Raw genomic sequence first — 15,015 nt, forward strand, 5'->3', positions numbered from 1 at the left:
AACATAGCAGAGGAGAAATATCTAGGGAGATTCTTAATCATCCAGGTCATGGGTATCCCAAAAGTGCTGTTCAAAAGGCAACTGTACTTTCTTGGGGGGGGGGGTTCCCTTGAAAACATTTCGCTTCTCATCCAAGAAGTTTCTTCAGTTCTGAGTTCTTCTCATTCCAGAAGCTTCTTCAGTTCTTCTTCTCATCCAAGAAGCTCCTTCAGTTCTTCTCATCCAAGAAGCTCCTTCAGTTCTTCTCATCCAAGAAGCTTGACATCTTGACAGATTTGAACAATGGACCCTATCCAAGAACATGAAATTTAATGTGAAGAAAAACAAGGTTTTACACCTAGGCAAGAAAAACCAAAAGTACAAGTACAGATTGGGCAAAACCTGGTTCAAAAACAGTAACCATGAGAGGGACCTAGGAGTCCTAGTGGATAATCTCTTAAAGATGAGCCAGCAGTATGTGACAGCAGCCGAAAAAGCTAATACAATCCTGGGTTGTATAAACAGAGGCACAGAATCAAAATCAAGTGAAGTATTAGTAGTGTTTTATAAATCCTTAGTAAGACCAGATCAGGAATACTACATCCAGTTTTGGTCACCACATTACAAAAAAAGATGTTGAGACTTTGCTTGTCGCCTCTACGGGTTGACTTTCGACTCTTTCCAGGGTTCCCAGCAGGGCGAAATCAAATGCAAAAGACGGAGACCCGTCTTTCTGCACCCGTTCTACCACGACGTCAAACCGGAAGCTCCCTTCCAGCTCTTTTCTGATTGGTTGATTGATTGATTGATTGATTGATTGATTGATTGAAAAAGATTCTTCAGTTCTGACTTCTTCAGAAGTTTCTTGAATGAGAAAAGAAATATTTTCAAGGGGGAAAAAAAACCAAAGTCCACTTGCCTTTTGAACAGTACATTTGGGATACCAAAAGAGAGAAAGAGAATTTCTCTTGTTAAATCACCTTTGAACAAGATTGTTATCTTGCTCTTGAACCAGAGTGCTGGATTCCCTAGGAAAGTATATTTTTGAAGGCCTGAACCAACACAGAATTTGGAGAACGTGAATGGTGGTGGTGAACTGTCTGGCTTGGCTGGCAAGGTTGCTGCTGTTTTCTGCGGAATCCCTCTTTGCTTTGCCTTACTGGCAAATTAAGGAAGAGGAGGTCAAAACTGAAACTCTGCTGCATTACTTGCTAATGAGTTACTAATGATGAAGATGTTTCTGGCAGCCAATCAATTAATGACTTGCAGAAGTGGACTTTCTAAACTTGGGCAAAAATCTGGGTCCCTGTGGCATGTACCGTATTTTCCAGCCTATAAGACGACTTTCTAAAGCATGCAAATTGGCTCTGAAGTCGGGGGTCGTCTTATACGCTGGAAATTACGGTAGTTTCCGACGTATAAGACGACTTTCTAAGCATGCAAATCGGCTCCAAAGTTGGGGGTCGTCTTATACGCCGAGTAGTCTTATACGCCGGAAAATATGGTAGTACTAATCATACCCATAATGATTAGTTGTCCCCAAATTCCAGGCATATCATAGTTAAACAACTAAATCCAAGATATCCACCTGGAAACAGCCAGTGGACAATTAGGGAGCAATTAAACAGTGTGGTTGAGAGAGTAAAGACAGACAGCCCGCTGAGAAAAAGGAAGGTGGTACACTTAGCAATAGCACTTAGACTTCTATACCGCTTAATTGTGCCTTATAGCGCTCTCTGAACGGTTTACAGAATCAGCACTATTGCCTCCAACAATCTGGGATCTCACTTTGCCAATTTCAGAAGGATGGAAGGCTGAGTTAACCTTGAGCTGGTCAGGATCGAACTGCTGGCAGTGAGCAGAGTTAGCCTGCAATACTGCATTCTAATCACTGCACCACCACAGATCTTGTAGAGGAGAGCTATTGAGATCAGCATCCTACAGTTGTGCAGTCCATTTTGGGTGTGATGATGATGTTATCCATTTAGTCCAGTTTGACTTTGGCGATTCTATGGGCCAAGTCTGTCCACGTCTTCCGATCTTGCACTGCTTCTTTGAGTTTTTCTATGCTTTGATGATGTCCAGCCATCGTGTTCTTTGGCAGCCTGGTTTCCTTTTACTGCTAACTCTTCCAAACATAATAGCTTTCTCTGGTAAATTCCTCCCACATGACATGGCCAAAGTAAGTAAGATGCAATTTCGTGATTTTGCCTTCTAGTGGCGTGTCCGGTTCATTTTTGTTATAGTCAGATTCAAACGGGAAAGTCAACCAACATAAGCCATGGAATTCATAGACTCTCCTCAAAGAACAATTGATGTTAGCAAGCAAAAACTTCAGGTGTTGTTTGAAATTTACTTAAAATATCTGCTTGGGTTGTGCTGTGTTTTGGGTTCAAAAAGACAGCAAAGATGTTTCAGAGGAGTCACGTAAGTGACACCTCCTTAAAGCAATCACACCTTTTCCAAGGATTGTGTCTGTGATGCAGTCCTAAAGAAAAATGCATAATAGTTGTTAAGGAATGACAAAGAGGATCCTGCATTTTCATAAAGTCAGCTTGTGCGTCCTTACCTGCCTAGTTTGAGGCTTCCAAATCCCAGGGGGAAAATCCCTTATAGGTAATCCTCGACTTAAAGTCATTTAGTGACCGTTCAAAGTTACAGCAGCACTGAAAACCGTTTTTCACACAGCCATTGCAGCACCCCCATGGTCATGCAATCAATATTCAGACACTTGGCAGCTGACTCATATTTATGACGGTTTCAGTGTCCCAAGGTCAAGCGATCTCCTTTGGCGACCTTCTGACAAAGTCAATGGGGGAAGCCAGATTCACTTAAACAATCATGTTACTAACTCAACAACTGCAGGGATTTCACCTCACAACCGTGGCAAGAAAAGTCATAAAATGGGGCCAAATTCACTTAAGCATATGTCTCCCTTAGCAACCTAAATTTTGGGCTCAGTTGTGGTCGTAGGTCAAGGACTACCTGTACAAACATCTGGAAGAGACAATCCCGTGCATCAAAGGAAAACAAACAGAGGCTCGACCGCCACCTTAACCCCAAACCCAGGAGCAGAGCCAGTTTTCAGAGGCTTGTGGAACAGCTGCAGGGTGTGAGCTGTGCAGCTTTCCAGAGGGATGCTATTCCAGAGGGCAGGCACAACGACAGAGATGTCTCAGTTGATCATGCTAGACTGGCTGACATTTGGCAATGTTGCATAATCCAAGTCACATCTCCTAACCGGGTCTCCATGTGCCAGTGAGCCCTGTTTACAGTCTTTTCTTCTGCTTTGAAAGCAGTTGGCCCTAGATATGCCTGAATATCTGAAACTGACTAGGTCCCGCACCATTCCCATATGAGCAGGAACATCATGGTTTATGAATTTGGAAGGTATAAATTTGCATCACTCCGTGGATGATGTTCTCGATTTGTAATCCTGCCCGCTCTTTGATGTCTGTGAGATGTTCCTCTGCTCCGTGCAGATGGTTCGGGGGCACGAGTGCAAATGATGTGGATCACATCACCATTGACTAAATGTTAATTTCCCGAGCCTGCAATTGCTGTGCGGAGCAAAGGTTTTGGCGTCTGCTGAGTGTAGAATTCCTTTCCTGTTAATAGCTGCCAGATCTCTGTGGTCTATTTTGGGAATCAGATTCTGTTCAATCGGTTTACGCGGTAGAGCCGTCACTTTATTTTAATGGATTTCTATATTTATTCATCCATTGAGCAGGTGCCAGAAACGTGACAGTCAATTCCCCATCCCAAAGAGATGTGTGATAATCATTAAGCTATGTGGAGCTTGCTGTTAAAAAAAAAGAAAAAATAAAGAAAGAAAGAAATCAGTTCAGTTTTTGCCTAGAAGAGTAAAAACTAGACAGGTAAACATAGCATATAGCTAAAGGGCAGACAGCAGGCATCAAATGGCCTTAAAGTGGCCCAAATCAGAAGCTCGTTTGAAGCTGCCCGTGCTGAATAGATGAGAGGCCTGCAACGTTCCCAGATCCTTGAAGGCCTCCGGATATCCTGATGAGGTATTAGAGGAAGTAATTCAGGAAGAAAGAGACAAATAACCACCTCTGGATCTTGGCTGACCTCATAGAGCTGCTGCAACAGTGAGAGCACTTACATCCAAAAAGCGTGGATAATACTGACTGCTTTCCAGGGAGAGCAATAGTGGGTTTCTTTTAACCCTTCTCAACAACGGCCAAGTTCTTTTTATGCTTCCTTCTTTTATCATGGGCTTGCTGAGAACTCTCTCCAGTGCATTTGCAAAAAAATTCACCTTCTTCCTGGCGATAGGTAGTGGATTACTCCAGTGTTTCTCAAGCTTGGCAGTTGGAAGATGTGTGGACTTCAACTCCCAGAATTCTGGGAGGGGAATTCTGGGAGTTGAAGTCCACACATCTTCCAACTGCCAAGCTTGAGAAACATGGGATTAGTCAATTAAATTTTTAGTATGGCCTCTAGGACACTAATTAGATACAGATGAAAACAATTAAACATGAGTACAGGTAGCCCTTGTCTTACAACGATTTACTTTGAAATTGCACGGCCCTGAAAAAAAGTCATTTACAACTGGTGCTCATACTTACGACCGTGGCAGCATCCTCGTCCTGTGATCAAAATTTGGGCACTTGGCAACTGGCATGTATTTAAGATGGTTGCCGAGCATCCCAAGGTCACATGATTGCCATTTGCAACCTTCCCAGCTGGCTTCCGACAATGCGGGAAGCCAGATCAGCTTAATGACTGTGTGATCCACTTAACAACTGCACTGATTCGCATAACAATTTGTCAAATTGGGCCTGACTCCCTTAACAGCCACCGTGTTGAACAATGGAAAGTCTGGTGCCAATTGTGGCTGTAATTTCAGGGTTTTCCTGTATTGGGGCGGGGGGGTGGGGTTATGGAACTATAAAGGAAGAAAATTAATATTTTTTATAAAAGTCAGGAGATGGATTGTGCATATGAAGATCTAACGTTTCTTTAGGAACGGTTCAAAGTGTCATCTAGGATTCTCAGTAGAGAGAATAAAGAAGAATGCATGCCTTGTGCACATGGCTCTAAGGGTAATGGCACTTATTGCATACAAGATGGGTGGCAAATAAATTTTATAAATAAATAGTAGAAATGAAGACCTGTCAAGGTGAAACCTTGAGATATTTCAGAATGGGTGATAATGGAGAACTACAAAGGTGGCACATATTTATCTGGAAAGTCCCCACGTGCTATGAAGCTGGGAACCAGACTTTGATTAATTGGGAGATTGTTCAGTCCATGTTCTAGACTATTTATGATTATCTGTTTCTTTCATTGCCCTTTTCTACCCATTCCTTACTGCTTGCTTAATGAGATCTTCCTAATAGGGAAATTCCCATTGGGTCTAACTCTTCCGAAAGACTGTAGCGCAGGGATGTCCAACTTTGGCAAATTTAAGACTTGTGGACTTTAACTCCCAAAATTCCCCAGCCAGCATCAATCAAAGCATGGCTCGCTGGGGAATTCTGGGAGTTGAAGTCCACAAGTCTTAAAGTTACCAAAGTTGGGTACCCTTGCTTTTAGAGCTTCCTGAACAAGAAGGAGTATGATTATTACTCAGAATCTGTCAGGCACAACAGATTTTTTTATGCCCTTTTAATTTCAGGTTTAATATATCCTATATAAAGTAACTATTTAAATGTATAGGGATAATATCTGATAGTGTTGGCGCTAGGGAATAGAGAAGCGTGTCTTATTTTCATCTCCATAGCCTCTTGTTGATTGTAATCCATATTCATCTTAAAGATTTTTCTTCTTCTTAAAAATGTGACCTGTCTCCCCCACCCTCACCCCCTCCCCAAATCCACCGTGGAAAAAAATGTATTGTCAATACATGTTTGTTCTGGTGACATATTCAACGTGCCTCAAAGTAATTTATTTTTTCAAGCAATCCAAAAAGAAGTCTAACCGTATTTACCATCTCTCTTGTCTTCTCAATAGGATTCGGCTTTGTAACTTTTGAGAACGAAGACGTGGTGGAAAAAGTCTGCGAAATTCATTTTCATGAAATCAATAATAAAATGGTAAGTTTTCCCAGCTGGAGCTCTAGTTTTTGAGGAAGTGGGGCCTTTTAAAAAAAAAAAAAAATCTCTCTGGCCGGTGAGAGTTGCTCTTGAGAGGATGGTTTGAGTTGTGAACCCAACCACATCAAGCAAGCCTTCACCCACTGATACTTAGTCCGCAGAGCTGCGTTTTGGGCCTCTGCTTTCCCATAGAATGGACAGTTTCCATATGCTTTGGAGCCTGTCCCTCCTACAGTACTGCCTCTTTTCACCCTTCAGAAGTCTGCTGGAATACCAAAGTACCTTTTCAATGACATTCCTAGCGTGTGCACAAGTGTGATAGGTTCTCTTATGTTCTTCCACAACTGCCTGTGCAGATAATCATTGTTGCCGAATGTGCTTTGAATGGCAGCTATTCTTTTAACCAAATGCAAATGGATATAAATAGCACAAGATTAAGCATTTATTTGAGGTGGGTGAAGATTTCGAACAAAAAGGCTTGAAGTCTCAGAAGGCTGACGTCTCATGCTTCAGAAACATATCCAAGGGAGGCGGAGCGTTCTCCTGGGAAGGAGTGTAGCTCAAGCGATGGAGCCCACACCTAACCGACTGACAGCCTCAGGTTTATTTTCTGGCCTCTCTAGCTTAAAAAGGAAACCAGGATGGAGTCTGAAACCCTTGAAAGTTGTTGAGTTAGATTAGGCATAGTTGAATACAGTATGAGGAAGCCTGGTAGTAGAATGTACATCGGTTTTTCTCAGCCCTGGCAGGGGAATTCTGGGAGTTGAAGTCCACCCATTTTAAACTGGCTAAGGTTAAGAAACTTGGGTGTGCAGTACAGTCAGGTGGAACAAAGCTAACATGAAATAGTAGAAAACCTGGATTGCTGGGCAGTAATCTATGGTATAAGAATGAGCAACCAAGGAATCTTGCAATTTCGTTTATGAAATGCAGGAGTGCTGAATGGTGTGGTTGCAGTATTGCTGGTATAGTTCCAGCAATGTCACAGTATCTCTTGTGAGGCTGATCCAGTGACTATGGCATGATCTGTTGGAAATAGCAGTGCTGAATACTAATGGAAGACCAAAGTCACAAAGTGAGATAGGTTTATGATCAGATTTTCGACTTGAGAATTCCTGTTGGCCAATATACAGGTTATGACACAATTTAGCCCCAAATTTCTGTTGCTAAGCAACAGTTAAATGAGTTTTGTCCCATTCTACACCTTTCTTACCATAGTTGTTAAGCGAATCACTGCAGTTATTGTTAGCAACCTGGTTGTTAAGTGCATCTGACTTCCTCATTGACTTTGCTTGTCAGGTCACAAAAGGTGGCTCCGAGAACTGAAACTGTCATAAATATGAGCCAGTTGCCAAGCCTCAAATTTTCATCATGTGACCATGGAGATGCTGCAATAGTCATAAGAGTGAAAATCAGTCATAAGTTACTTTTTTCAGTACCATTATAACTTCAAATGGACATTAAATGAATGGTTGTAAGTCAAGGACTACCTGTACTTAAGAATATTTCATGTTTAAGAATGAAAGTAGAATCTGATTGTTCTCAAATTTGATTTCTTCAAAACCATTTATTTCTTTTTATTTGTCTGTTCACTTGTCCTTTTGTAGTGAAAATTTGATGTGCAGTTAGCCTTCTGAAGTCAGCAGGTGTTATTTTTTCACTAGACCTGATTTTTTTCAACGTATTTTATTATCTGAAATCAATTAACATAAGGAAAATGATGCATATGTGTATCAGGGTTAGCAGTATAATCTAACATAAAATAATGATAGATAGATCCCAAAATTGTAAACAGAGCAGCTGCAAATAATTTCATGGTGCTTCTCAAAAGCTATTTTTCCTTGCCTTGAAAAAGAAAACAAATTCAGCTGTTGACAAACAGTGCATGTCAACCATCCAACACATATCAACAAACAGGCATAGTTTTCACCTTTCAGTTTATATAATAACACTTTTATCTAAGCTTCATGAATCCAAAGTCCCCAATTCTTGATGTTTGATAAATTCCAAATTAAAATATTCAGTGCATAGCAATTAATCCCACCCGTATTTCTTTAAAAATGCTATTGATGTCCCTTCTAACGTGACAGTAATAATCCAATTTTTGAATTGCATCAACTTCTAAGGAAACATCATAAAATGATACTATAAATATGGTCTTTTCAATGCAACCTCTACAATCAGGGCAATTTTAAAAATATCTCTGATGTAATTAAAGCCGATTCAGTCAACAAGATTTCAAACATTAAAAAAATATATATATTGTGAGGCTACAATTTTAGAGGTAACTTCTGCAATGCATCTTGGAATGGCCCCTTATGAACCTGGAATCAGATATTGGCATAACACAGAGAAGAATTTTAATTAGCATGAAGCTTGATATGTTTTGTACATTTGGAGTATTTTGTTTGAAGTGAAGGACAAGCAAGCACACAAGAAGGAGAATTTAGTTGTGCTGAGGAAAGGCAATCTGCTTCTTGGAAAAATGGAAAGTCCTTAAGAAATCTGTTGCTAAATTGATCCGGAAGCTAGCTAAAGAGACCCTGCGGTTAGAGCGCTAGGCCTGGATTTGCATTTCTGCTGAAAATAAATTCATTAGCATGTTCCTGGTCCAGTTATCTTTTAGCCTCATCTACATCACAGGACTGTTATTCATAACCAGTGTTTCTCAGCGACTTGGACTTCAAGTCCCAGAATTCCCCAAGCAGCTGGCTGGCTGGGGAATTTTGGGGGTTGAAGCCCATATAGTTTCCAAGGTTGGAAAACACTGGTTAAAACCATAGGCTCCCTGGAGAATGGGCAGGGTACAAATAAATATAATAAAGCCAACGTTTTTCTCAAACTTAAAGGGGTCAACCTATTTTCCAAAGCACTAGAAGGCAAGAAAAGAAGCAATGGCTGGAAACTGAACAAAGAGAGAAGTAACATAGAACTAAGAATCTAGAAATTTCCTAACAGGGAGAACAATTAACCAGTGGAACAGCTTGCCTTCAGAAGCTGTGGCTGCTTCACCACTTGAGGCTTTTAAGAAGAGACGGGATAGCCATTTGTCTAAACGGTATAGGAAAGTGATGGAGAACCTTTTAGAGACTGAGTGCCCCCAAATCATCCCTGTCCCCGCTCCGCTGGACCACCCACCACCTCCACGGCCCACCACAGCTCACCCAGGCAGCCCAGCAGTGCCATGGTGGCCACGCCCTCTGCCCGTGCTCTGCAGTATCATCTGCGTGTGATGGGGTGCAAGGGCGGAGTCTTGTCCCCACTGCCCGGCTACCATGTCCTTGGCTGCACAGCATTGCATGGGCCGTGCCCGGGGGCGACTCTCCAACGGAGGGCTGCTGGTGAGGAGGGTGCCATAGGAGGAGGCGGGGCTGGGGTGACAGTGCGTGTGCCCACAGAGAGGGCTCCGAGTGCTGCCTCCTGCACGCGTGCCGTAGGTTCGCTACCACAGGTATAGGATCTCCTGATTGAGCAGGGGATTGGATTTGAAATCCTTCAAGATCCCTTCCAACTCTGTTATTCCGTATTCTGTATCACTATTCCTTCCTCATTTTGCCTGGACCAGAGAAAAGGCTTTGATGCTTTACAGTAAATGCAGAGTTGATCCAACGCAATAATGCATCAGGAAGATTAGTTAACCCATCCCTGTATTTTAACCAATATAGTACCTTTAACATTTCCAGCTAAACATTTTCTTTTTGTTTTCCCAAATGTGTTTCCAGTCTTTCATATATTGGTCTGATCTCTGTTCCCAACTTTTAATTTAATAATGGATTTTTCTTTTAAGCTGGATAAGATCAAAAGTCTCCTTAGCATATGCCATAAGCCAATTCAATATTTGACTTGCTAATGTTTCGCTGAGCTCTGAAGTAATATCCTTCATATTGTTCCTTTCCGCACAATACTGTATGCATCTGAAATGAAAACAACAGATCTGTTTCAATCTCCAGGTGGAGGTATTAGGGCTGCCCTTCAAAATTGTGGTTGGAACAGGGGTGATCCAGATGCATGAGTTCCTTTAACTTTGGTGGAAATAACTGAACTGCACATTTAGGCTGGGAAAGGGGTCTAATGATAATAATAACAATAGCACCTAGACTTATATACCACTTCATAGTGCTTTACAGCCCTCTGTAAGTGGTTTACAAAATCAGCATATTGCCCCCAACAATCTGGGTCCTCATTTTACCAACCTTGGAAGGATAGAAGACTGAGTCAAGCTTAAGTCGACCAGGATCGAACTCCTGGCAGTGAGCAGAGTTAACCAGCAACACTGCATTCTAATAATAAATCAGTCAATGGCAAAAGGCAGCTTTACTTAAAACAGCTTACATCCTACAACAACATCTTTAACACCATTGAACATCTAACTATCCCAGGTGCTTGAGAAACACTTGATAGGTGGCTAAAAATGCCAAATCCAGCCTAAAAATCTGGCTAACTATGCAAACAATCACAATAATTTATTTTTATTATCCCCAATGAGACACTATTTTGATGTGTTTATGGGGCTTGTATCTGCTCTGAGGAAGTTATGCCAAAGGTTCAACCATGCTGGACAGGTCTTATCAGAGGAACCAGAGAAAGGGTGTCTCTCCCATAAACATAACTTACAAAAACTTACGCTGGCTTGATCGTCTTCCAGGTCAACAAGTAGCTGGCAGTCCGGTGACAAGAAGGCTATAGGACTCAAAACTGTTGGCTGAACAAGCAGGCCCAGCAGCCACAGGACTACTGGAAGAAAAGTTGCTTGCCCATCGCAAACATGTAACGACTGAAAACAAAGAACAATTTGCTATTATAAATTAAGTCTAATGAGAAGAGGGTATTTGAAAAAAATGCACCAGTTCTTGAAAGAAAAACTTCCATGATCAGAAATAACAGATCAGAAGGTGGCAGAGCAATTTCGCTTTGTAATATGAAATGAAGTATTCACAGGAGAATTGGAAAATTCAGAGCAAAGAAATTGTTCAAAGCAAAGAAATTAAAACCCTGCCAGTAAAGACAAATCAAAGGGGTCAAAAGTAGAAGAAGCCAGCATCAGAATACAGAATAACAGAGTTGGAAGGGACATTAGAGGTCATCTAATCCAACCCCCTGCTCAGGCAGGAAACCCTATACCATTTCAGACAAATTCTCCAAACTTCCAGTGTTGGAGCATTCACAACTTCTGGAGGCAAGTTGTTCCACTGGTTAATTTTTCTAAGTGTCGGGAAATTTCTCCTTAGTTCCAGGTTGCTTCTCTCCTTGATTAGTTTCCATCCATTGCTTCTTGTCCTGCCTTCAGGTGCTTTGAACTGTTTTCACTCCGAACCAGGCACCATCTCCTCTACCTTCTCCTCATAAAGAATGTAAGTCCTCTAATTGAAAAACAAGATGAACCTAAATCAAGAATAACTGAGCATTTAGAACAGCAAAAAAATGAAAAAATAAGGTTGCCTTTATTGAAGCTTGTTCCAAAGAAAAGGCTAGCACAAGTATTAAAAGATGTCAATATTGTAATATCAAACATAAGTACCAGCTCACTGCAAGAAACAAACCAATTGATATAAAGCATGGTTTCAGTTATAATTTGAAGATCTTGGATGAAAATCAATAAAAAACAAACAAGCCAAACAGTAAATCACCAAAATGGAAGATCAGTCTGGAAAATAAGATCAGCGTGCTAAGATCAGAAGTAAGCAAGGTAGAATAGACGAAAGAAGTTGAAGAACAAGAAGACCAAAGAATAACTGATCACGAAATATCACATAGGAACAAGTAAGATCATTTCACCACCAAGTAATTAAACAAAATACTGTAGGGAGATGAAATTGAAGATTGGTCAACAACTGGAAAAGCCTACCTCATAATGAAAAATCCAACAAAAAGGGAAGCATCAGGCAATTACAGGCCAATTAACTCCTTACCTATAACTTTCAAATTGCTAATTGGTGTGGTAATCAAACAATATCTAGTTGAAAATAAGCTCTTCCCATCTGAGCAGAAAGGAAACCAACTGAACAGCAGAAGAACAAAATATCAGCTTCTAATTAACAAGATGCTTTTGGAAAACTATAAGGGAAGGTAGACCAACTTAAATGTAGGTTGGATTGATTACAAGAAGGCATTATTAAATAAAACAAAAGGACAAATGAAAGGAATCAGGAGAAACATCAGAAGCTTTGTGCAAAGATCAGTGGCACAATGAAAGACACACTTGCTGTTAAAAAGTGATAGACTAGGAGAGGTTAATATCAAGACAGGAATCTTTTAAGGAGATTCCTATGTCAAGAATATTGAACAAGACAGACCATGATTATCAAACATGAAAAACATCTGCCAAGCCATCCTTTCTCTAAAGGAGAATATTTGTAGCTCGGGGTTGAAATTAGGGGTCCTTGGTGCTCTCTGAGCTTGGTTGTTTTCTTGCAGATGTTTAATTACCCAAACTAGGTAATCAGTGCTGTTGATGTTACCTAGTAATGAAACATCTGCAAGAAAACAACCAAGCTCAGAGAGCACCAAGGACCCCTTATCCCACCTCTGTTATATAAATGAACTGAAGTTGTATGAGAAAACACCATCTGAAATAGAATTGTCCAGTTGCTAAACATTGTCCGAATATAGAACCAAGATATTATAATGAAGTTTGGAATAGACAACTGTTGCCATCCTTACCATCAACGGGGCAAATAGTGAAAACTGAAGGAATCAAGAAGCCCTATGGAAATAACATCAAAAGTCTGAATGAAGACTATCGCTACAAATGGGCATCCTTCCAGCTGACTGTTAAGTCAAGAAGAAGGTTAGAAGTGAATATATAACAAGAGTGAAGAAGATCTTAAAGTCCAAACTCAATGAAGGAAATAATTTCAAGGCAATTAACACCTGAGCAATTCCAGTCATTAGATTCACAGTTGGAATAGTGGAGTAGACTCAAGCAGAACTAAAAGCCCTGAATAGGAAGACCAGAAAAATAATAACAATGAATCACGCTCTTCATACATGCAGCAACATTGACAGACTCTGGAGCATAGGTGGGCATGGAACGTTGCAAGGATACCAGACAGTCGGAGAACAAAAAAGGGCATTGGAAGAATACAAGTAGCCCTCAATTTACAATTCACAACTGTATTTCAGTCTGGAATTAAGATTGCAAGTCATTAAGCAGCTCACCTTGTGACCACATCTGATTTTAACCATCTTTTTTGCAGCCATCATTAAGCAAAAACAGCAGTTGTAAAATAAAACGACATCATTAAGTGAAAGCATCATCCACAATCAGAAACTGGAAGTAAACACCGGTTTCTGGCAAAATAAATAAATAAATCGTAAATTGCAGTCGCATGATCCTGGACACTACAAACAACCCAAAATGCAATCATGTGACTACAGGGGTGGGCTTAGCTGTCAGAACTTCAAATCTGGGTTGTAAGTAGCCTGGAGGGGGCCTGTCATAACTTTGATCGATGACTAAGCAACCAGTCGTAAGTTTAGGACCACCTGTATCTGGAGGACAGTGAAGAAGATGCACTGAAGCTATTACACACTGGAAGGCTTACCAAGTACCAAAGAAGAGACCAAACTGGCCTATAAGAAAGAATAAATGAGGAATAGAAAAGAGACATGGCAAGGAAAATTATTACATAGCCAATACATTAAAAAAAAGAGAGCAGGCAAAGCAGAGAACAACAAGATCTGTAATGATTAAAAGCAGGAAAGTTGAAGAAAGTAACAAATTAAGGGCTAATTCTAACTGCAGAAGATCAAGCTTTAAAAACATGCATACAAAGCCAGAATCAAGAAGACAGCAATAGGCAGCAAATACCGTCTCTGCAAAGAAGCTGAAGAAACAGTGGACCACCTGGTTAGCTGCTGCAAGAAAATAAGGCAGAGGAACTACAAGCAATGGCATGATAAAATAGCAACAATGATATATTGCAGGGGTAGGCAACCTTGGCTCTTTTATGACTCATGGACTTCAACTCCCAGAATTCCTGAGCCACTCAAGCAAATCATAAAAGAGTCAAGGTTGCCTACCCCTGATATATTGTAAGGTCTGCAAAGAAATACCATTTGCTTGCCAGCTCCTGCTTGCCTAGCAGTTCGAAAGCTTGCATTTGTGAATAGATAAATAGATGGGGAAGAAATGGAGGTAGTGACAGATTTTATTTTTCTGGGCTCAAAGATCACCTCAGATGGGGACTGCAGTCAAGAAATTAAAAGACGCTTGCTCATGGGGAGGAAAGCTATGGCAAATCTAGACAGCATTCTAAAAAGCAGAGACATCACCCTGCCAACAAAAGTGTGCATAGTCCAGGCCATGGTTTTCCCAGTTGCAATGTATGGCTGTGAAAGTCGGACCATAAGAAAGGCTGAGCGCCAAAGAATTGAGGCCTTTGAACTATGGTGCTGGAGAAGACTCCTACGAGTCCCTTGGACTGCAAGGCGTTCAAACCGGTCAGTCCTAGAGGAAATCAACCCCGACTGCTCTTTAGAAGGCCAGATCCTGAAGTTGAAACTCAAATACTTTGGCCACCTAATGAGAAGGAAGGACTCAATGGAGAAGGGCCTAATGCTGGGAAAGATTGAGGGCAATAGAAGAAGGGGACGACAGAGAATGAGATGGCTGGATGGAGTCACTGAAGCAGTAGGTGTGAATTTAAATGGACTCCAGAAGATGGTAGAGGACAGGAAGACCTGGAGGAACGTTGTCCATGGGGTCGCGATGGGTCGGACACGACTTCGCAATTAACAACAACAAATAGGTACCCCTTTGGTGGGAAGGTAACAGTATTCCATGTGCCTCGAGGTATAGTCGTGCCGGCCACATGACTACGGAAATGTCTTCAGATAATGCTGGCTCCCTCAGCCAAAAAACGGAGATGAGCATCGCGTCCTAGAATCAGACATGACTGGACCTTTACCTTTTTAATAAAAATGAAGAAGCTAACATGCTACAAACAGACTCTCTGTTACTAACTTAATAACT

The 15,015-nt window shown here is 41.1% G+C and overlaps 1 protein-coding gene across 21 annotated transcripts in view; it reads left to right on the top strand.

Annotated features, from left to right (window-relative positions):
- Window positions 1-15,015, top strand: part of MSI2 (musashi RNA binding protein 2) — a 453,994-nt gene that overhangs the window by 329,328 nt on the left and 109,651 nt on the right. For all 21 annotated transcript variants that reach the window (XM_039328150.1, XM_039328151.1, XM_039328157.1 and 18 more), the window contains exon 4: window positions 5,959-6,041. In XM_039328150.1, coding sequence (XP_039184084.1) covers window positions 5,959-6,041 — 83 coding nt within the window. The remainder of the gene's footprint in view (window positions 1-5,958; window positions 6,042-15,015) is intronic.

This window comes from Crotalus tigris, unplaced genomic scaffold (assembly GCF_016545835.1).
Source record: "Crotalus tigris isolate CLP2741 ecotype Arizona unplaced genomic scaffold, ASM1654583v1 scf7180000024371.1489680, whole genome shotgun sequence".
In the NCBI taxonomy this organism is placed as follows: Eukaryota; Metazoa; Chordata; class Lepidosauria; order Squamata; family Viperidae; genus Crotalus; species Crotalus tigris.